General features: G+C 47.6%; 1 protein-coding gene across 3 annotated transcripts in view; it reads right to left on the bottom strand.

The window, feature by feature from the left end:
- Positions 1-276: 276 nt before the first annotated feature.
- The window catches only part of wipi1 (WD repeat domain, phosphoinositide interacting 1), a 30038-nt gene continuing 6652 nt past the window's right edge, over positions 277-23662 (bottom strand). The window contains exons 3-13 of one of the 3 annotated variants that reach the window (XM_056287739.1): positions 23303-23472; positions 15903-15999; positions 15093-15190; positions 8926-9018; positions 8644-8714; positions 8150-8257; positions 7769-7933; positions 7351-7458; positions 6916-7058; positions 5478-5593; positions 277-975 (exon numbers count right to left, since the gene is read on the bottom strand). In XM_056287739.1, coding sequence (XP_056143714.1) covers positions 5478-5593; positions 6916-7058; positions 7351-7458; positions 7769-7933; positions 8150-8257; positions 8644-8714; positions 8926-9018; positions 15093-15190; positions 15903-15999; positions 23303-23472 — 1169 coding nt within the window. In that variant the 3' untranslated portion in view covers positions 277-975. The remainder of the gene's footprint in view (positions 976-5477; positions 5594-6915; positions 7059-7350; positions 7459-7768; positions 7934-8149; positions 8258-8643; positions 8715-8925; positions 9019-15092; positions 15191-15902; positions 16000-23302; positions 23473-23662) is intronic. The other 2 variants (XM_056287737.1, XM_056287738.1) reach the window with 2 other exon arrangements.

Raw genomic sequence — 23662 nt, 5'->3', positions numbered from 1 at the left:
GCGTCATCTGTTGGAACAGTCTCTCCTGAGGCTTTTTACCTTCACTGATATTGTACTTGTCAGGAAAGACAAGAGTGTTAGACTTTAGTCGATAATCCTTTGCCCCCAAATCTGCAAGGGAAGGACAACATGAACCCACGTGGAGATGTCAAACCAGTTATTACTAATGGATTTTTACCTTACAGTTATTTTACGTTGAAGTCAACATTTTTTTTTATCTCAAGACACAATATATAGTTTTAAATCCATATGTTTTGTTTAAAGTACTGAACAATGAGACTTTTTTTTTGCATCGAATAAATTTAATTCCACTCCAGTCCATTTTTTTTCTTTTTCAGTATTGTGCAATTTTGGAAACACTATGCTTTAGAAAAGATAATAGGCACATAAATACATAAATACATACATGCTGAAATTTATGTGGGTATACGTGTCAATAATTAATAGGTATCAATACCGGGAAATACAAAGGATTAAAAAATCAAAAAGATAAGATTTATTTTGGGGTTCAGCTACCATTGATGTTATTGAACATAATAAAAATATGATGTTGGCACAATAGTGCAACTTAATGGAACATCTGTCAAGTAAATGCAGCCGTATAAAACTGTGGTTATATTTCTGGCCAGGCAATCACCTCATACTTCTATAAAACATCCCCATACAGTAACTCATTAGGGAACAATATCATCGCTTACAAATGAGCAAGTGACATCTAAAGCTTGAATATTCCCCTACTTATCTTTGATATAATCAGGTTTTTTTTTCCTTTTCCTCCCTGAAAGATGGTTCAGTTTTTCCTTTTTTCCTTTTTTTTTTTGTTCCGGCTCGTACACTGCTGCTTGTCTGTTGTCTCTTTCACGGTGGGCATGAAATGTCATCTCTTGCTCTTCACCTGTCTGTTTGTCCGGTGGGTCTTCTATGATTCACGAGTCTCTGCAGCCCATCTCAAGTCGTGTTGCTGCAGATATTAATCTACCAAAACACAGGAATGACCAGTTAGTTTTTTTTTTTTGGATTTGCAGTAAACAGCAAACTCTATACAATGATAAATATATTTCTCTATGAACCTTAAAAAGTTTTTCTCATAGTTTCAAAGTACACAAAGTATTCCTGACAATAAATCATTAACATGTTAAAAACCACCTCGAAACCTATCTGCATGTATATGTGTGTTATGTGCCTTACCAGCTGTTCCAAAAATACTTTGTCCTTTTCATGTCCTCATTTGTCCTTGCACTTGAAAAAAATATTCTTTATGAATAAATAAGATTGATTCATTTTGGATAACCTGCTTATGTGCATCTTTAAATATGGCTTACTAATATCCCTGTGTGTGTGTGTGTGTGTGTGTGTGTGTGTGTGTGTGTGTGTGTGTGTGTGTGTGTGTGTATATATATATATATTTATATACACACATACATACATATATAAAAGCAAAATCACATAGTGAAATGCTGATGTGTGAGTCTGTAGCCTGGCTAACATGGGTAGATGCTAATGTCTGTGTTGCAATTTTATGTTTGAAGGCAGACTAAAATGCTTTATCACCAAGTTGGACAACTGAAACTAAGTCGTTGATCATATCTTATACAATAGCTCACATAGGTTGGCTGTATATGTATTTCCACCTCAATTAATCTTCGTGTAATTCAGTGAATATGATAATGACATTAGTTGGATGGCATAAGAGTACAGTTGATGTAGGTCAGTTTAAACATTTTGTATGAGGTTGATATAATATAACCCAATTTTGCATCTTATTTAAGTCTTTAACAATCCAATCTGTTCTTTCATTATTGTTTATGTATGATATCATAAGGCTGTCAGTTATCTGGGTCTGTTTGTGTTTAGTTTCTTAGATTATCCCCCAAATTGCTTCAAAATTTAAGAACAAAAAAATGTCACTTTGAAGTTTAACTTTGGATGAGGGTTGATTCTGGTATCTGAATCTGAGAAAGAGTTCTGTCAACTGTGAATGCTAAAAATGATGGACTACAGCAGGATTTCGGTTTCAGTACAAAAGCATTTATACTCATTTCCTGTGGTTCCAGGGCAAGTTAACTTGTTTATATAATTATTTCAATTTATCCATTATATAATTTAATTGCATAGTCAATTTTATGTAGACCATCTGTTTACCACTTTAATGTTTGTCCAGAAGTTATATTGAACAGTTTTGATGAAATGAATAAAGGTAATTATGCTAAATTAAATATATCACACTATCGTCCTGCTGCTTTTGTTGAATATGCTTTCACAATGTACTGTTTGTCTCATCATGTGATTACATCACTGTTAAGTCCCACACACACTTAGTATTTACTGCCCTTGAAATAGTTATCCATTAAATTGTTGACTGGGCCAAATAAATCAAACCAGAGAGTGAGTATTATCTCAAGGCCAGTTAGTCTTTGTGTGATGACTGTCTCTTAACTCTAAATCATTGTACTGTTACACTGTCATTATCCTGTTATACTGTTATCCTATTATAACGTTATTATACTGTTACACTGTTATACTGTTCCACATTTATTATCCTGTTATACTGTTATTATCCTGTTATGCTGTTTTTATCCTGTTACATTGTTACTATCCTGTTACATGGGTATTATCCAGTTATACTGTTATTCTGTTACTATGCTGTTATTATAATTTTATATTGTTACTATCCTGTTATACTGTTGTTCTGTTACTATCCTTTTATACTGTTATATTGTTGACTTACAAAGCCCTTCATCAACGGGCTCCCCCATACCTCACCGACCTCCTCTCCCCCTACCAGCCCTCTCGGTCCCTCAGATCCACTTCAGCCTCCCTTCTCTCCACCCCCAGGTCCAACCTCTGCGGCTTTGGTGACTGAGCCTTCTCCAGGGCAGCTCCCAGGCTCTGGAACTCACTCTCCCAAATCATTAGAGACTCAGAATCCCTCCCACTCTTCCAAGCCCATCTCAAGACACACCTCTTCTCCATTGCCTTCTCGTGCCCCCCCCCCCCTTATCCACCCCTAATCTGACGCAGACTAAATACCGAGCACTCGACCTGCTGCCCCATCTTCTTGGAACTCCCTCCCCAAGCACATCAGAGACTGCTGCAAACTGCCCACATTCAAGTCATTGAGCAGAACTCACCTCTTCAGACTTGCTTTCATGTCTGATTAATGTTGTGTTGCATGTTTTTGGTGTGTTGCTTTTGAGTTTATTCTAATTTATGTAAAGCGTCTTTGAGCATGATGAAAAGCGCGACATAAATAAAATGCACTATTGTTATTATTATTATTATTATTATCATACCGTTATTATGCTGTTATACTTTTATAATCTTGCTATACTCTTATTATCCTGTTATCCTTTTATTATCCTGTTAAAGTGTTATTATACTGTTGTACTGTTATTATCCTGTTATCATCCTGTTATTATACTGTTATAATCTTGTTATGCTGTTATCCTGTTATACTGCTGACAGCAACGCAGGTAGATGATCCCCTTGTGTCTTGGATTGTTGACTACCTTACTGGTAGACCACAGTATGTGCGCTTGCAACACTGTGTGTCAGACAGAGTGGTCAGCAACACTGGGGCTCCGCAGGGGACAGTCCTGTCTCCCTTCCTTTTTACCCTCTACACCATGGACTTCAACTACCACACAGAGTCCTGCCATCCTCAGAGGTTCTCTGATGACTCTGCTATAGTCGGATGCATCAGTAAGGGCGAGGAAGCTGAATACAGGGCTATGGTGGGAAACTTTATCACATGGTGTGAGCAGAACAATCTGAGGAGGGACATGACACCAGTGACCCCTGTCTCCATCCAGGGGGTCAGTGTGGACACTGTGGAATACTGCAAGTACCTGGGGGTGTATATAGACAATAAACTGGACTGGACTAGGAACACCGATGCCCTCTACAAGAAGGGACAGAGCCGTCTCTACTTTTTGAGGAGGCTGAGGGCCTTCAAAATCTGCCAGACAATGCTCAGGATGTGGTATGAGTCTTTGGTGGCCAGTGCTCTCCTGTTTGCTGTTGTGTGTTGGGGCAGCAGGTTGAGGGTAGCGGATGCAAACAGGCTCAATAAACTGATCCACAAGGCCGGTGACGTTGTGGGGGTGGAACGGGATTCTCTGGTGGCAGTTTCTGAGAGGAGGACACTGTTGAAGTTATGTGCCATCATGGACAATGTCTCCCACCCACTCCATGACGTGCTGGTTGGGCAAAGGAGTACTGCTAGTAATAGACTCATTCTGCCCAAAAGCACCACAGAGCGCCACAGGGAGTCATTCCTGCCTGTGGCCATCAAACTTTACAACTCCAACCTTAGAATGTCAGACACTCAGAGTTAATGGTCAGTGGACTGGCCTGTCGACTTGTTTTACCCTGTCGGGTTTTGTTTGTGCTGTTTGTTTTGTGCTGTGGTAGTGCAGTAGAGATAGGGTGTTAGGTCCACCATGCCTGTTGATATATTTTGTTCTTATTTCTAGTTCTTATTTTATCTTTTATTTCTATTTGTTTCTGTTTTTCTTGTTTCTATTTTCTTGTTATCTTGTATCTTGTTAGTTTTTAGTTTTTTCTTACTAGAGCTTGAGTGTCTGTAATAGAACCCAATTTCCCCTCGGGGATGAATAAAGTATTCTGATACAGAGGTGTGATTCCTTTTCTGTGATTCTGCAAGGGAGCAGCATTAATAAATTAATCTTAGCAGCACATACCCCTGTTGAAGTACACACAGTTAATAAAATGCATACAAAGGTGTGATGGTACCATGGGGTGGAGCGCGACATTTAGGACATGAATGTATGAGCCTGATGCTATTACTGGCAAATGTAGACATGCATGTTCTTAACTTCTAGAGAAGACCAGTTCCTGAACTTTAACGTCAGGCTAAAGAACTCCCCAAAATCCCAAAGTAAAAACTAGTTTGGCTCTAAAAACTACAACTCTACACGATGCTGACTTCCTGTCTGACTGAAAACATGACTTTGTAAAGCAGTTTTGTTGCTTTACCAATCACTAGTTTGATTCATTAAGTTTCATTTAAACATGCATTCCAGATGAAACAAGGTAATACCCATGTTCACAAGCTGATACATGTTTTTAATTTCACAGTTGGATTCTTATTGTTTTTATCAATGTCAAGACTAGTTTGGTGGGGTACTGACATGAGGACGTGGAAGTGGCAAAGGGCAATAATGGCTCCTTTAGAGCAATCACATCTGCTTTTAGAAAGAATCTGTTATTGCTGACATTTTGCCCACTTAGGATAAATACATCATGTTGCTGTTTTTTTTAACTATGAAGCCCCAAATTTTGATTTAATGTGGTTGGTAATATTTATACCCAATATTTATACCCTTCATGAACTGAAGCTAAAATCAATCTGTTTAGCATTTCTGCACTGAGTTAGTTTGTTTTTTTTGTTTGTTTTTTTTTTTGAGGTGGATGGTTGTGAGACAAGACAGATGAAGAGACATATTCACTGACACCTAGGAGATGCTCACAGGGGGAAACTCATTCTCGTCATCCAGACAGACAGGTCCAGCAGCAAACTCATACTCTGGGATGACTTCGCCTTTCTTTGCCCCGCCATCCTCAGAGTAGCCTGGTTAGAAATGATTGAAGGAGAAGGACAGTCTGTTTAATCACTTATACACCCAACACAAGCCACTGACAAATTAATTGCCCACTTTTAACTAGCCGTTCTTTAAAAAAGACAAATATGCATTATGAAAATACTTGTGTGAGGTATCAGTAATTGTGATGCCATAATGTATTTGTCGAGTTCTGTCCCTCAGCTGTTTTGTTTTGGGATTTTTTTGTGTGGATTTTTCCCCCTTTTGCTCCCCAATTGCATCCAGCCAATTACCCCACTCTTCTCAGCTGTCCTGGTCGCTGCCCCCCCCGCCGATCCGGGGAAGGCTGCTACCACATGCCTCCTCCGATACATGTAGAGTTGCCAGCCGCTTCTTTTCACCTGACAGTGAGGAGTTTCACCAGGGGGACGTAGCACGTGGGAGGATCACGCTACCCCCCCCCCCCCAAGTTCCCCCTCCCCCCTGAACAGGCACCCCAACTGACCAGAGGAGGCGCTAGTGCAGCAACCAGGACACATACCCACATCAGGCTTCCCACCTGCAGACACTGCCAATTGTGTCTGTAGGGACGCCAGACCGAGCCGGAGGTAACACAGGGATTCAAACCGGTGGTCCCCGTGTTGGTAGGCAACGGAATAGACCACTACGCTACCTGGACGCCCCTGTAGCTCAGTTGTGATTAGTCATCATTCTAATTTACATCAGAGTAGTTATTCTTTTTTAAGGGGCATCTAAAGAGAAACTAGATGTACCTCGATTAGAATTATGCCTCGTCTACGTTACATGATGAATATGTTGACGATGACAAGCTGTAATTGTGTACTGTACGTCAACAAAGCCATTTTGAAAAGTAAGGATGAATGACAGACTTGTCACAAACGACACTTAAGCGGTCTCAAACTCTTAAAGGACCACTCCCAGTGGAATTTTAGATATCTCATATCTACAGTAATTGTAAGGTATCTTTGCATAAAAAATATGTAACTATGATTTGTAAGCTTGAGTGATTAAATGTTAAAACGGCATGCCGCAGAAAGAGGCGGCACTCCTATGCACACCTACAAAAGCACAGTTATTCTCCATGTTTGATTACTTGTACGCACAGTTAACAGCAATAACATAGCCTCATATTCATCTTAAATGATGACAAATGCAAAACTAAACTACACGATAATCCACTTATTGTAAATCAGCTCTGGGTACGCTGAGAGCTGTTTTACAGCAAAAGAGTCGAGTTATTTAAGAAAATCCGCTATCCAAATTGATTCAGTTGGCACAGACATGCCCCACCCGACCCCGATGACAAACTTGAGTTAAGGTGACTTCGAACCTGTTAGAGTTGCAGTGACGGGTCCGGTGGCTGGTATCGCAACAGTCGCAGCGTAGGATGGACAAGCTTGTTGTGGAGACACTGCGACCTCTGACCCCTCAGACTCGTCCTTTTGCCCAATGTCCTCATCAGTACCAAAAAGCCTAAAGGAAGATGAGAAGAGCGCGAGCGTGTGTTTGAATTAAAGAGAACCCACTCGATAGAGCGCTGAATTTCTCTTCACGGTGAAAGAGGATTATATGTCCATCAGGGTTAAAGTGTTCAGAGGACGGTGAGGTAGGGTTAGGGTTACCCTAACCCTAATAGTAGGAATAAAACTGAAACTTCTCAGGGAAAAGACTGTCACATATCTGCCTGACAGGATTAGGTGAAACCTTTCCCCCTGTTCCATCGATCGTACCCGTCTGACCTGGATTCGATCCAGCGAGTCCTCACCTGTGTTTGTAAGCCAGCACACACTCGCCTCCCTCCTGTGGGTCAACGTTGTAGAGAAATAGCTGCCCATCAGCCGAGGCCACCAGCAGCCGCGGGATCTTCTGGATCCTAAAAGATTGATTTGGTCCCATTTTAGCCTTTTTGAAACAATCAAGGCACCTACTTCAGCCTTTCAATATTTTCAGATGAAGAAATAAGTACCTTCCTCTTTTTCACTTTAAATACAACCTAAAATGTAGCCTTACAGGCACATATCTAGCGCTTTCCACAATGCTACGTGCTTCTGCAAGATTGTAAAAAGGAATGAGAAATAAGCCACACATGAGCTCACTATGCACAATCTCACACCACGTGATATCACTGGAGTGCAAATTTGCGATGCATGTTACTCCAAAACCGAAACGACCCGGCGACTCACACGGCGAGGGTGCAGATGTTCCTCTGCCCAGATGTTAAGAGGTGTGCAGTGGCGAAGGCACGGTCCTGACTCATCATGCCGGATACCTGGGCAGGGAGGTAGCTGCTGGCTGCTGAAAACATCTTCCCCACATAGGACGTCCATGTAGAAGCCTCGTCTTCGTCGCTGCACGAGGGTCAAAACAGTCAGCTTAGACTGTATGTGTACACACACCTTACGTACATATCTGCTTTATGCAGTGCAGGGACGTGAGCGTGAGAACATGGATGTTATATTCAGTACACCTTCGTTTATCCTGTTAGCATTGTGTCGTGCATTTTGCGTGCATCCCCTGGTTTGAGCACAGTCTTGGCCATGTGGTGTGTTTGCATATGTATGTACCTTGGTCCCAGTTGCTCCAGTTTAAAGATGTGCACTGTCTCTGTGTTGCTGGAAGCACAGAGGAACTCGCCGTCAGAGCTGAATGACAAAGAGCTGATGCTGACATACCTGCACACACACATGCACACACAAGAGAAAAGAAAGACAAAAACAAGGATAATTGTTTCCTGTCATTGGTAGCAGTCTGAAAAACTCATGAGTCAACTGAGCCACTAAACCACTACCAAACATCTCTCATATTAAACATCTCTCACCCTTACGCATGTAATGAATGTAACCACCAATTTGCCTGTACATCTGCAAAGTACAGAGCAGTGCTGAAAACCCTCAGATTAATTTAATTCCTTGATTTCAAATCACTATTCGGTTGAGATCATACAGCGTTAGGAATATCTTACCACATTTGGACCTGCTTTTGCATCTACCTGTGGTTAGTTACTGGACAACAGATATCCCAAAGCTAATAGGTTTTATATTACGGATTTGAACTCCACCTTTTCATTCCGCGGCGGAACTCAAACAGGCGCAAACCATCAGGAATGGAAAAAACTCGTATAACAGTACCCTAGAAAGAGACAAAAAGTCAGAGAGAGATTACAGAAGAGGAGCAGGTGCCGTCTTTGCCACTGGTTTACAAGTGCTGGGTATTATACAGCAGATTTTCTGTGTTCCTGCAGTGACATGGAGGAGGAGGAGCCTTCTCAGGAGATGAGGAGAGACCTCAATATGGAGCGAAGAAGGAAGTTATCATAAAAATGTCACTTGGTCTTTCACACCTTCTGGGAGGCGCTGGCGAGCTGGGTGCCCAAAGCGTTGAAGGAGATGGCTGCCAGCGGACTGTCGTGAGCTGGGATCATGGTCACCGTACTCTGAGACAACGGAGGGAGAGGAGGAGGACGGAGAAAGAGGAGGGAAGCAGAAGAAGCACAGGAGAAACAGAAAAACATATATGACAAAAAGAGGAGTTTGACTTGGTTGATGCATGACAGGAGAAAACACTACGACCAAAAAGACCTCCTCACAAATAAGGTCTCCCCCAGCACATTACATTCACCAATCGGTTTATCTATATGACCCCATTTACCGCTGGTGATAACATGTGTAAACATCTATAAATTGATATCTGAAAATGATTTACACATGATAATTTTAGCAGAGCAGACATACTGTAGCCCTCCTAAGTTGTTGTGGCCTCTGTGATATCATGGCATGACATGTCCTGTTTGTGCTAACTTTAGTGTCCCTTCATGTTCTTGGGCGGCACAGTGGCCCAGTGGTTAGCGTTGTCGCCTCACAGCAAGAAGGTCCGGGGTTCGAACCCTGGGGTTGTCCAACCTTGGGGGTCATCCCAGGTCATCCTCTGTGGAGTTTGCATGTTCTCCCTGTGTCTGTAGTGGGTTTTCTCCGGGTGCTCCGGTTTCCCCCACCATCAAAAGAAATATGCATGTTAGGGTTTATACTCCTCTCTGTGCCCCTAAGCAAGGCAGTGGGAAAAGAACTGGAGTTGGTCCCCAGGCACAGCATGAAAGCAGCAGTCCACTGCTCCTAGCTACACAGATCACAGCTAGGATGGGTTAATTTGCAGTAACTGAATTTCCCCAAGGGGATTAATAAAGGAAACTTTATTAATTAATTAATCCATCCACCCATTATCCAAACTGCTTATCCTGCTCTCAGGGTCGCGGGAATGCTGGAGCCTATCCCAGCAGCCATTGGGCGGCAGGTGGGGAGACATCCTGGACAGGCCGCCAGTCCATCACACAGGGCTGACACACACACACACACACACACACACACAAACACACAACTGGGGACAATTTAGTATGGCCGAGTCACCTGACCTACATGTCTTTGGACTGTGGGGGGAAACCGGAGGCCCTGGAGGAAACCCACACAGACACGGGGAGAACATGCAAACTCCACACAGAGGACAAAGCGGGACGACCCCAAAGGTTGGACTACTCCAGAACTCAAACCCAGGACCTTTTTGCTGTCAGGCGACCCCGCTAACCACGGTGCCATCGTGCTGCCCTAATTAATTAATTAAATTAATGGTTTGTGCTGCTGGTGCCTGTGATGCAAAAGCCACATGGTCCTTTAGCTGATGATACTTGTATGATTACTGGGATGATTTGCCGTGTTGGCTATCGCCTTTCTGTCTCTGCTGTAGATGGGGCCTCGATACAAACAAGCACCGAGTCTCAAATAGCCACACTATCGGTGCAGTAGAGACTGCACCTGGGAACCAGCATTATCAGAGGCTACAGATATGGCCCTTGAATGAATCAAGTCTATATTTTGCAACTTGACATAAACAAGTATGGTCACATTGCCCCTTGCTTGAATAGAGACTAAAGCTGGAGACCCCTAACCACAGAGAAACTGTATTTTTGGCCGTTGCAACATTAACGACTAGCTTCACAGATTACGACAGTGGACGCTTTCATTGGGAGTCATGCCTGTGCAAACAAGGTAGGCAGTTCGCTCCACTTGCCTGGCTGATCCAATGCAATCTGGACTGTGTGCTTGTACTAGTGAAAAGGTGCCACCCAGAGGGGAAAAACGTCATCCTCGCTGTCTGTGGTTAATGTCTACCCAGACTCACCCAACTCAAAAACCACACCTGTCCCAGTGCATTAGTCTCTGTAATAACATTCACATACACTTAAATATACAGTGGAAAAATTACTTGTCTTTCTGTTGCCTACGACTGTCGACACAAAAACATCGAACCCAAATGACATGAGTTTTCAACGACGTCACACAGCCTTTCCACTTTCCCACCCGCACATTTTCAATGCACACCAAGGGCAAAAAGTATAATCCAACTACCGTACAGACAGCGCAGAAAACAAGAAGGCTTATACCGGGTGTAAACCGGATACAAACCCCATTGTCAGACTGTTCATTATCACAGCTGGCAAGCAGTTTAGATCTGGTTTCTCCTCTTCGTCTTTTGTGTGTCATGGACATCAGATTCACTGTTCCATCTTGTGGCCAAAATGAGGAAACAGTGAAAATTCACCAAAAGGGATTTGACATAAAACCCTTGGGAATCTATTTGGGAAATTCCACAGTATCACTTCTGAGGTTATGCTATATACACTGCTCAAAAAAATAAAGGGAACACCTAAAAACACAATATAGACCTTGATGAATGAAATATTTCAGCTGAAAATCTTTATTTGTTAGACAGAGGAATGTGTTTAGAGCAAAATAACCTAAGAATGATCAATGGAAATCAAAATCATTAGCCCATTAAGGTCTGGATTAAGAATCATACTCAAAATCAAAGTGGAAAATGAGAACATAGGCTGATCCAACTTCTGTGGAAATTCTTCAAGACGATTCAAAATGAGGCTCAGTAGTGTGTGTGGCCTCCACGTGCCTGTATGCACTCCCTACAACGTCTGGGCATGCTCCTGATGAGACGACGGATGGTCTCCTGAGGGATCTCCTCCCAGACCTGGATCAGGGCATCAATGCCCTCGACATACAGGAACTGCTGACACACTCTGGCCACATGAGGACGAGCATTGTCATGCATGAGCAGGAACCCAGGGCCCACTGCACCAGCATATGGTCTGACAATGGGTCTGAGGATCTCATCCCAGTACCTAATGGCAGTCATGGTACCTCTGGCTAGCACGTAGAGGTCTGTGCGGCCCTCCAAGGATATGCCTCCCCAGACCATCACTGACCCACCGCCAAACCGGTCATGCTGGAGGATGTTGCAGGCAGCAGAACGTTCTCCACAGCGTCTCCAGACTCTCTCACGTCTGTCACATGTGTTCAGTGTGAACCTGCTCTCATCTGTGAAGAGCACAGGGCGCCAATGGCGAATCTGCCAACCAAGATGTTCTCTGGCAAAGGTCAATCGGGCTGCACGGTGTTGGGCTGTGAGCACAGGCCCCAATTGTGGACGTCGGGCCCTCATACCATCCTTATGCATTCTGTTTCTCACTGTTTGAGCAGAAACCTGCACATTAGTGGCCTGTTGAAGGTCGTTTTGTAGGGCTCCGGCAGTGCTCCTCCTGTTCCTCCTTGCACAAAGGACCAGATAGCGGTCCTGCTGCGGGGTTGTTGTCCTCCTGCGGTCCCCTCCACGTCTCCTGGTGTACTGGCCTGTCTCCTGGTACCTCCTCCATGCTCTGGACACTGTGCTGGGAGACACATCAAATCTTCTTGCCACAGCACGCATTGATGTGCCATCCTGGATGCCTGCACTACCTGAGCAACTTCTGTAGGTTGCAGATACCGCCTTATGCCACCTCTAATGGTGAGGGCACTAGCAAAATGAAAAACTAACCAAAGATCAGCCAGAAAAGATGAGGACAGGCAAATGGTCTGTGGCCACCACCTGCAAATCCATTCCTTTTATAGGGGTTGTCTTGCAAATTGTCTAATTTCCACCAGGTGGAAATTAGACAATTTACCAACAGGTGAAATTGATTCACAAATCAGTGTTGCTTCCTAACTGGACAGGTTGATATCTCAAAAGTGTGATTGACTTGGAGCTACATTGCATTGCTTATGTGTTCCCTTTATTTTTTTGAGCAGTGTACTACAAACCATCTATTATCCATACCGCTTATCCTGCTCGCAGGGTTGCGGGGATGCTGGAGCCTATCACAGCAGTCACATGGCAGCAGGTGGGGAGACACCCTGGACAGGCTGCCAGGCCATCACAGGGCCCACACACACACATATACATATTCACACCAAGGGACAATTTAGTACGGCTGATTCACCTGACCTACATGTCTTTGGACTGTGGGAGGAAACCGGAGTACCTAAAGAAACCCCCGCAGACACGGGGAGAACAAACAAACTCCACACAGAGGACAACCTGGGATGACCCCCAAGGTTGGACAACCCTGGGGTTCGAACCCAGGACCTTCTTGCTGTGAGGCGACCGCGCTAACCACGGCTCCCTTCTTCAACTTCCACCATTTAATTCTACTACAAACTACATTATAAAAAATCTTATTTTATTCCATTATTTAGTTCAACTACTTCCCAAATAAAATGGTGAGCAGATTGAGTAAATATGTGAGTATTTGACAGGTTAGCCATGTAAATGTGAAATAATTACCAGACCTAGGTAACACTCAAAGCTACACACAAAACATCTTTTACAGACAAATACCTGAAACAAGGTTAACAAAAAAGAGAAAACAGGTGTGGTCTTAAATGATCACCCATGGTTAAACGCCTCACTTTACCTGGGAAAAGGGTGCGACAGCAAATATTGAGGTTTAAGGAATACACTGCGTCTTGTTCAGTAAACCCGTCCCTGACTTTCTGAAGGTCATAGCAGCCTGATTCTGTGGTGCACATGAACATTTCTGCACTGCATTGCACAGAAAGGGTTTCTGGGTAACTATGGCTTGCATTGTCCCCAGTTCACCGCCTTCTTCCTACGCTAAAACTTTGACCTAGTTCACTTCAATGCCAGTTTCATCCAACACACATTTTCCTCAAACAACTTCCTGAATGAAGGTCCAAACATTCTACATGTGGACTCGAATCCTCTCTGGATGCCATTATAACCACCGTGGACAGTCAGCAAGTACTTTAGTTTGCATATGTACACTGGCAGACTCCGTCATCTGGATGGTAAAATAAATTCTTAAATCAATAATGAAATAATCAGATAATTCACAAACCACACCAAATATTTTCATTATGCTTTGAAAATTCTGTCATGAAGTGGTAGTTAACGCCACAAAAAACAGGTAAACCTCTCTTTAGGTGGCCCCGCATTGTAAAAAAACAACAGTAATGCTGCTTGCTTGGTCACAATCATCATCATCATCATCATCATTGGAGGTCACTTGGGGTCGAGTATGACTGTCCTCCCTCTGGGTTCCTCTGGGTCCCTCTGGGTCTTCAGGTAGGCGTAGAGGCTGATCCTGGAGCCGCATAATAGGAGGACGCCTGCAAGTGACAGCTTTTTACGTGGCCACCACACGGTCCTTGGCAGGGGGTGGCCAGAGTCCAATGGCACGGAGAACCAAGACGATTGGGGACCACCTCTCTGTTGCAGCCTTCATCTGCTTTCACTGCCGTTGTGACCTGGAGACATCTTCTGCCAGTTCCGCCGTTGAAGTCTCTGTTGGATCGCGCTTCGTCTGGAACCTCCCCCTTGACCTGTCCGCCTTGGTGACCCTACCAGGAGCCAAGCTCCGGACAGCATAGCTCTTGGAATCATTGGTACACGCAAGCTTCTCCACCACGGCAAGGTGGCGATCCAGGAGAACTTGACCACAATACTGACCCTTATAATAACAACACTGGACTGTATATAAGTCAGTAACTACATGAAACAACAGATGGGACAGGATTAATATGACCATACCCGAGTCAGTAGCTGGCAGAAATCATTGACAATGAAAATGTCGTTGGTCCTGAATTAATAATAACCCACGACCTTTGCTGTTAATACTATTGTTATCAGAGAGGACACATAAGAACTGCACTGTACTGTTGTACATTGGAGAACAGTCAAACAGAGCGTCATGTCTTACCCACTGCACAAATACTAGAGAAAAAAACTCATCAGCCTTGTTCAGCAAGAGAGAAAGGAAAAGAAAAGAACTGTACTGTGTAGGACCTGCAAATTACAGAACGTGGTTTAGCAGAGAGGAAAAACTGATTCACGAAAGTAATTATTTTGACTTTTTGCAATTTCTATGCCGTCCATAAATCAAGTAAATAATTCTCTCAATGCGTTTTCCTACACTTTAACTGTGCATTTTGCCTTCCATCTTGTGTGAATGAAATCCAAATTTCAAAATCCCGACTTATGAATTTTAAAATTTTTCAATGTCTCCTGCCATTTCAGCAGTGTTTTCCAACATAATGATGCAGAGGGTTTCACAGAACTGCTGCTGTCATGACCACATGTTGATGAAATGATGCTGATGACCAGCGGTCCTACCAGCTTATTGGAGTCGTACACCACAATCTCTCCAATCGTGGCACTGCCGGGGTATGCCAGGTAGGAGTTGGAATGATTAATTGAAAGGGCACATAGACCTGAAAGAGGCAATAACGAATGAGAAAAACAGTATAAGACAAAAGAAACATGTGTCTGGCATCAGGAATGTTGGTTTATATATTCGTAGAGTAACAATATATTATAGTACTAACTGACTAAAAGGTATCAGTGTACAAATTGTGTTTTAAGGTTAAAATCGAATGAAAGCCATTCCCTGTCATGTTCCATCCATCCATTATCTGAACCGCTTATCCTGCTCTCAGGGTCGCAGGGATGCTGGAGCCTATTCCAGCAGTCATTGGGCGGCAGGCAGGGAGACACCCTGGACAGGCCGCCAGGCCATCACAGGGCCGACATGCACACGGACACATACATTCATACCTAGGGACAATTTAGTACAGCCGATTCACCTGACCTACATGTGTTTGGACTGTGGGAGGAAACCAGAGCCCCCGGAGGAAACCTACGCAGACACGGGGAGAACATGCAAACTCCACACAGAGGACGACCTGGGACGACCCACCAAGGTTGGACTACCCCGGGGCTCGAACCCAGGACCTTCTTGCTGTGAGGCGACTGTGCTAACCACTGCGCCACCATGCCGCCCCCTATCATGTTATCCATCTAAAAAAAATTACACATTCCAGTATCAGTTTTAAGCTAGAATGGTTTGGTTATCGAGCCAGAGAAGGCGGCTGTGTAAACCTGGTGCTGCCGTAATCCCTGTCTCCTGCACACGCTACGAGTTACCTGAGGGGTTGGATGGTGTGTTGAGCAGCGTCTTCAGCAGCTTCATGTCTTTGATGTTGTGGATGTAAATGGACTCTTCCAGGCACACTACAAGCCTCTGCAGGAGACATCAGGTTAGCATCGATATGCTGATCTAAAGCCAGACCGTGTCAGTGACGCATGGAAAATGTAACGCTGTCTGGATTGGGAGCTAGACTCAACATAAAACCAAATCGGTGATATCCTAATATTTGTTGGTGAATGCCAAAACCAAATTTCAACTGTTCCAAATTAATTGGTCCTGCAAAGCTCCCCGTCATCATTCCCTGTTAATACTGATGTATTTTGCTAGACAAACCCAAAAGCAACAATTGTTTGGCTTCTTGTTTAGAAAATAGAATAAGGGCTGTTTTCCAATAAAGCACAAAAGCAACCAAACTGTTTCAAAAGAAAAAAAAATCACTTATTTCCCCTTACCATCAAATTTTAGGTGTTCTGTCAAACAAAGACACCTAAGCTTCTCTTATAAGTTCCTGTTTCTTTTTAAGAGAGGAATAAGATATAATTACACCTCTTAAAACAGTCACAGCTGCTTCCCAAAGCAAAACCGCAGCGCATCCAGGATCATCTCCATGCGTCAACAATGAGAGCTATTCATTATGTATTGACTTAACTCCACATCTTCTCAAAGAGATAAAATGCACCACACACATGGAGATTTAGGAGCAAACATTATACTCGCGCTGTGCTATGAAGACGAGTGCATGATATAATACAGATATCCTGTATATTCTATGTTCATCCTACAGACCACCTGTGACCAATCATTCAGATTTTATTTGTATAGCACTTTTCATACAAACAAATGTAACACAAAGTGCTTCACACAATAAAATCAATAAAATCCCCCCCCTACAAAAAATAAATGAATAAAAGTACAGGCAAATTCTAGAAAAGTACAAACAAGTTTAAAACTGGGTTAGTGAAATAACTAAGTAAAAGTGTTATGCTCGCGCACCAGAACCCGACCTGTGTGGCGAAACCCAAGACAGACAGACACAGGATGACTTCAAAATCCACAAAGGTGGTTTTATTGTGGGAGGGGAATGTATGGTGCAAAAAACGTTCTGTTAGTGGGATGTGTGAATAAACTATGTGTGGTGTCCCGTGGTTTGCGTGTATAACTATGTGTGAGTGTTTTTAGCCTATGTGTGCTGCGGTACGTAAATGACCAGGAGGTGTTGAAATAATGTGCGTGCACCTGGCAAGAAAGTCCAGTCCGTGATCCAAGAGGGGTTGTCCGAGGAAGTCCGGGTCCGAGATCCGGGAAGTCGAGTCTGAAAGGAGGGGTCCAGGTAGAGGGACAAGGGGGAAGATCGCAGGAGAGGTCCGGGGAAAAACGTGAAGGTCGCTGGGGACTAGGGAGACGCGGGGAGCCGTGGAAGTCGCGGAGGGAGAGTCGCAGGGTTCAGTACGTCGAAGCACGGAGTGGTGTTCTGGGAGACTTCTTGTAGAGGGCTGCCTGATTGCCGCAGGTGTGCCTGATGGATGATGGCAAACACCTGGTGCAGTGCAGCGCTCGTCTCCTCAGAGCGCGAGCCGAGCGCTCGGATGTTTCCGGCACGTCCGAGCTGGGGGAGTGGCTTGAACGTGCCGGGGAGGCAGCTCGAGGCAGTGTAACCACAACAGGACCCCCCACTCCTACGGGAGACACCGGGCGGCCGTCCGATGGCGTTGGCCCGATAGAACTCCTCCAGGAGTGCGGGGTCGGCCAGGTAGGACCGGGGAACCCAGCTGCGGTCCTCGGGCTCATAGCCAACCCAGTCCACCAGGTATTGGTACCCACGCCCCCGGCGGCGTACGGCGAGCGGCCGGTCGACATCCCAGACCATGTCACCACCGTCGAGGACCCTGGGGGGTGGAGGAGCTTGGACAGGGGGAGACAGGGGGCTGGAGGCTACCGGTTTGAGGCGCGAGACATGGAAGACGGGATGGATCTTGAGTGAGGTGGGGAGATGGAGACGCACCGCCGATGGGTTGATGATGCGGTCAATGGTGTAGGGACCGACGTAGCGGGGAGCCAGCTTCCGGTTGAGGGTAGGGAGGGGCAGGTCCCGGGCCAGGAGCCATACCCTCTGGCCAGGTCGATAAGCTGGGGCCGGCACTCTCCGCCGGTTGGCGCTGCGCCGGGCCCGCTCTGTAGCTTGCAACATAGCGGCCCGGGCGGTCTTCCAAACGCGCCGACATCGGCGGAGATGGGCCCTCGTGGACGGGACCACCACCTCCAACTCCTGATGGGGGAACAGAGGGGGTTGATAGCCAAGGGCACACTCGAAGGGGGACAAACCGGTAGCCGAACTCTCCATGGAGTTGAGCGAGTACTCCACCCAGGGCAGGTACTTGCTCCAGGAGGCGGGGTTGCTGGTGGTAACGCAACGCAAAGCCGCCTCCAGGGCTTGATTGGCCTGCTCTGCCTGCCCATTGGTCTGGGGGTGATACCCGGGGGAGAGGCTGACCGTGGCCCCAATCCCCTTACAGAACGCCTGCCACACCTTAGAAGTGAACTGGGGACCACGGTCAGAGACAATGTCCAGGGGAATCCCATGGGGTCTGACGACGTGAGAGACGAGAAGGTCTGCCGTCTCGGCTGCAGAGGGGAGTTTGGTGAGGGCAACAAAGTGGATGGCCTTGGAAAACCAGTCGACAATGGTCAGAATGGTGTCATTGCCTTGGGACACGGGGAGGCCAGTTACAAAGTCCAAGGCAATGTGGGACCAAGGTCGGCCGGGGACAGGAAGGGGGCGCAGGAGACCTGCTGGAGGGCGATGGAGAGCCTTGCTGCGGGCGTAGGTGGTGCAGGCAGCCACGAACTGTCTGGTGTCTGCCTCCATGGTGGGCCACCAGAAACCCCTGCAGATGAAGGCCGCCGTTCGGTGGACACCGGGGTGGCAGGCAAAACGGCTGGAGTGGCCCCACTCTAGCACCTGGGGCCGGACAGAGGGAGGCACAAATAGCCGGTTCCGGGGTCCATTGCCTGGGCCCTTCTCACCACCGATTCGATGGCCCAGGTGACGGCACCCACCACCCGGGCCGGGGGATGGATGGTGTCTGGGGCGTCAGGGGACCCCTCGGGAAACAGACGGGAGAGGGCGTCTGCCCTGACATTCTTGGTGCCCGGGCGGTAGGTGAGGGTGAAGTCGAACCGGCTGAAGAAGAGAGCCCAGTGCGCCTGCCTGGGGTTGAGCCTCTTCGCCGTCTGCACGTAGGTCAGGTTCTTGTGATCGTACCATACGATGAACGGCTGCCCTGCTCCCTCCAGCCAGTGTCTCCACTCCTCTAGGGCGGCGTGGACGGCCAGCAACTCCCTGTTGCCGATGTCATAGTTCTTCTCCGCAGGACTGAAACGCCGGGAGAAGAAGGCGCACGGGTGGATCTTCTGGTCCTCCTCCGACCGCTGGGAGAGGATGGCTCCGATGCCCGTGTCCGATGCGTCCACCTCCACGATGAACTGCCTGGACGGGTCCAGGTGAGCGAGCACCGGAGCCGTTGTGAACAGCCTCTTCAGGGCCGAGAAGTCGGCCTCTGCCTCCGAGGTCCAGGAGAAGGGGCGGAGGGTGGAGGTGAGTGCAGTGAGGGGGGCGGCCACATGGCTGAACCCCCTGATGAAGCGCCGGTAGAAGTTTGCAAACCCCAGGAAGCGCTGGAGTTGCGTCCTGTTAGTGGGCCGTGCCCACTCCTCCACCGCTCGGGTCTTCCTGGGGTCGGTGCGGACGAGCCCCTTCTCCACGATGTGGCCAAGGAACTCCATGGAGGCGGAGTGGAACACGCACTTCTCGGCTTTCATGAAGAGTCTGTTCTCCACCAGCCGTTGGAGGACCAGGCGGACAGGCTGGTGGTGTTCCTCCTCAGTCCTGGAGAACACGAGGATGTCATCCAGGTACACCACCGCGAACGTGTTCAGCATGTCCCGGAGCAGGTCATTGACCAACGCCTGGAAGACGGCCGGGGCGTTGGTGAGGCCGAAGGGCATAACGAGGTACTCGAAATGCCCTAGGTGGGTGTTGAAGGCCGTCTTCCATTCATCCCCTTCCCGGATGCGCACCAGGTGGTACGCGCTGCGCAGGTCTAGCTTGGTGAACACCATGGCGTGAGTGAGTGGCTCGAACGTGGAACTCATAAGGGGGAGTGGATATTTATTTTTCACCGTGATGTCATTTAACATTCGATAATCTATGCAAGGCCTCAGGCTGCCCTCCTTCTTTGCCACAAAAAAGAAGCCCGTTGCCACCGGGGAAGACGAGGGCCTTATGATTCCTGAGGCCAGGGACTCTGTGATATATTTGCGCATAGCCTCCTTCTCCGGGACGGAGAGGTTATACAACCGACCGGTGGGAAGGACGGCCCCGGGAAAGATCTATGGCACAATCATAGGGACGGTGAGGAGGGAGGGAAAGTGCACTGTCCTTACTAAATACAGGGGCTAAATCGTGATAAATGGGAGGAACACCAGTGAGATCCGTGGGAGGAGGCACGGGTCTGAGGCCGCTGGGCGGGGAGTGGGCGGAGCGAAGGCAGTTGGCATGACACGCAACGCTCCAACCCAAAATCCGCCCAGTAGACCAAGAGATGTAGGGATCGTGCCGTTCCAACCACGGTCTTCCTAACACCAGGGGCGCTGTGGGGGCGTGCAAAACCAAAAAACGGATAGCTTCCACGTGATTACCCGAAAGAGTGAGGGAAGCAGTGCTGTGTGTGATCTTACAAAGTGAACGACCATCTAGGGCTTGGGCTATGAGGGGTGTGTCTAGGGGGACGAGTGGAATGCCGGCCTGCCGGGCCAGCGAGATGTCCATCAAACACTCGTCCGCCCCCGAATCCAGGAGTGCACCAATAGACAGTGAGTCGTTACCCCAGGTGAGAGTGACCGGGAAAAGCTGGTTGTGCTCCTTCTTGGGCTGGGGCTAAGGAAGGGTCGTCAGGCTCACTAGGACACCCCTCGCTAGTGAGCCAGGTCTTTTTGGGCGAGTCGGGCAGGCCTGGATGTAGTGGCCCGACCTCCCGCAGTAGAGGCAGAGGTGGTAACGCATCCTCTGCTCCCTAACCTCCAGCGGGAGCCGTGACCGACCCAACTGCATGGGCTCCTCCTCCGGCCTGGATCCAGAAGCCACCCAGGGTTGCGAGGGGGAGTGTGAGGGTGGAGAGAGCCCACGGGACGCTGACCCAGGGAAGGCACCGGTAGAACGGACGGGGGTTGGTCAATGGGAGGGGACAGTGCGTGGGGTGCGTTCCTGGCGCCGCTCCCGCAGCCGTTCGTCCATCAGGAGGGCGAGGGTGACGAGCTTGTTGAAGGAGGCAGGGCGGTCCCGAACGATGAGATCTTTGATAGGCTCGCTCAGCCCCCTCCTGTACGCGCTCTTGAGCGCAGTGTCATCCCACCCACTATCTGCCACGAGTATCCTCACCTCCAAGGAATAATCTGCCACCGACCTGGCTCCCTGCTGGATGGAATGGAGGCGGCCGGCAGTGTCCTGCCCGTCAGCTGGGTGGTCGAACACCAGATTGAACTCGCGGCGGAAGGCACCATAGTCCGAGGCGAGCCGCTCGGTATGGCCAACCGCCACTATGGCCCAGCTGAGGGCTTTGCCGGTGAGGAGGGACATGACAAGGGCTACCTTGGTCTCTCCTGTCCTATATCTGGCTGGCTGGTGTTTGAACAGGAGCTCACACTGACCAAGGAAACCCCTGCACAGCTCGAACTCCCCACCGAAGGCCTTGGGGCAGGGAAGGTTAGGCTCGCACCGGGGCTCCAGTGGGGGTTGACTCGGAGGAGGGGGAACGTCGGGACCAGGAACGGGGAAACCGAAGGCCGAGCTGGGGGCAGAGACCGAGGCCAGAGCAGGGTGGTCACTCATCCTGGAGACCGCTGTTGAGAGTGCAGCGATCTGCGCGGAGAGGGCGTCTAACGCGCTCGTCGCGGCCTGGGAGCCGGACTGAAGATCGCTGATCTCTCCGGTGACACGGGTGAAGGCAGTAGTAAGCTCTGAGTGGAGAGAGGCAAGTCGGCAGCTGTGACTTCTTACTACTGCCTCTAGGGGGACGGGGCTCTGGGGCATCACAGGGACTGTCTGCTCCTTGGGTTTGCCTGGGTCCATAATGGCTTCGACGTTCTGTTATGCTCGCGCACCAGAACCCGACCCGTGTGGCAAAACCCAAGACAGACAGACATAGAATGACTTCAAAATCCAAAAGGTGGTTTTATTGTGGGAGGGGAATGTATGGTGCAAAAAACGTTCTGTTAGTGGGATGTGTGAATAAACTATGTGTGGTGTCCCGTGGTTTGCGTGTATAACTATGTGTGAGTGTTTTTAGCCTATGTGTGGTGCGGTATGTAAATGACCAGGAGGTGTTGAAATAATGTGCGTGCACCTGGCAAGAAAGTCCAGTCCGTGATCCAAGAGGGGTTGTCCAAGGAAGTCGAGTCCGAAAGGAGGGGTCCAGGTAGAGGGACAAGGGGGGAGATCGCAGGAGAGGTCCGAGGAAAAACGTGAAGGTCGCTGGGGACGAGGGAGACGCGGGGAGCCGTGGAAGTCGCGGAGGGAGAGTCGCAGGGTTCAGTACGTCGAAGCACGGAGTGGTGTTCTGGGAGACTTCTTGTAGAGGGCTGCCTGATTGCCGCAGGTGTGCCTGATGGATGATGGCAAACACCTGGTGCAGTGCAGCGCTCGTCTCCTCAGAGCGCGAGCCGAGCGCTCGGATGTTTCCGGCACGTCCGAGCTGGGGGAGTGGCTTGAACGTGCCGGGGAGGCAGCTCGGGGCGGTGTAACCACAACAAAAGTGCCATAAACAATGCAGAGATCTAACAACAGGTGTAATGTGCTCATACTTTTTAGTTCTGGTGAGAACACGTGCTGCCGCATCTTGAATTAATTGTAGTTGGTGCACAACTGATTTTGGGAGGCCAGTGAATAGTCCATTGCAGTAGTCTAGTCTACTTGTTATAAAAGCATGGATTAATTTCTCACAGTCCGATATTGATAGAAAGCCCCTTAGTTTTGAAATGTTTTAAGATGGTAGAAGGCTGATCTTGTGAGATGATTGATGTGGCTCTTAAAATTTAGATCACTGTCCATGATCTAGTGACCAAGGTCACTGTGTTTTAATTTTGGGCTCAGTGGTGATTGAGTCCAAAAATTATGGGCTTTTCTTATGAAATTTACAAATCATGGTTTAAAGCAACTACAGAAATGTCTTGGGGATGCTGTAGAGCCCCCACACCCATTAACACATGAGGACACCATCATCAAACAGCTGGTCTTCCTAACCCCTGTTGGGAATGGTCTCCTCCACAAGATGGACCAGCAGATACCCTAACAGCTGGGTTTTGTGCTAGCAGTTTGGATGACAAAAGCGAGTTCTCTCACCTGTCTATTAAGTCTGACAGCCACGATGTCATTGGAGTAGCTGTAGTTGCAGATCTCTGTGCCCTTCTTGAAATGGTAGACGTTCATGCGGCGTGGCGTGGCCATGCTCACTACCACCACCAGGCTGCTGGAGAAGAGTCGCTCTATGATGTACACGTCAGGGGTCTCTGCTGGGGGAAAAGCAGGGTACCCGACAGAGAGCAACACTGGCCATGAGCCACAAGATGGTCAAGGGGAGCAAAAACACAGGACTTTGCAGACAACATAGACAAATAGGCTGTCAGCAGTGCTATTTTGACAAAATGCATCACTGTATTTTATGTTAAGACAAAAATAAAGTGCTTGTGCCCTAAAAGGAAT

The sequence above is a fragment of the Lampris incognitus genome, chromosome 10 (genome assembly GCF_029633865.1).
Source record: "Lampris incognitus isolate fLamInc1 chromosome 10, fLamInc1.hap2, whole genome shotgun sequence".
Taxonomy (NCBI): domain Eukaryota; kingdom Metazoa; phylum Chordata; class Actinopteri; order Lampriformes; family Lampridae; genus Lampris; species Lampris incognitus.
The sequence above is the reverse complement of the archived record's forward strand: the minus strand, read 5'-3'. Positions and strand labels throughout refer to the sequence as shown.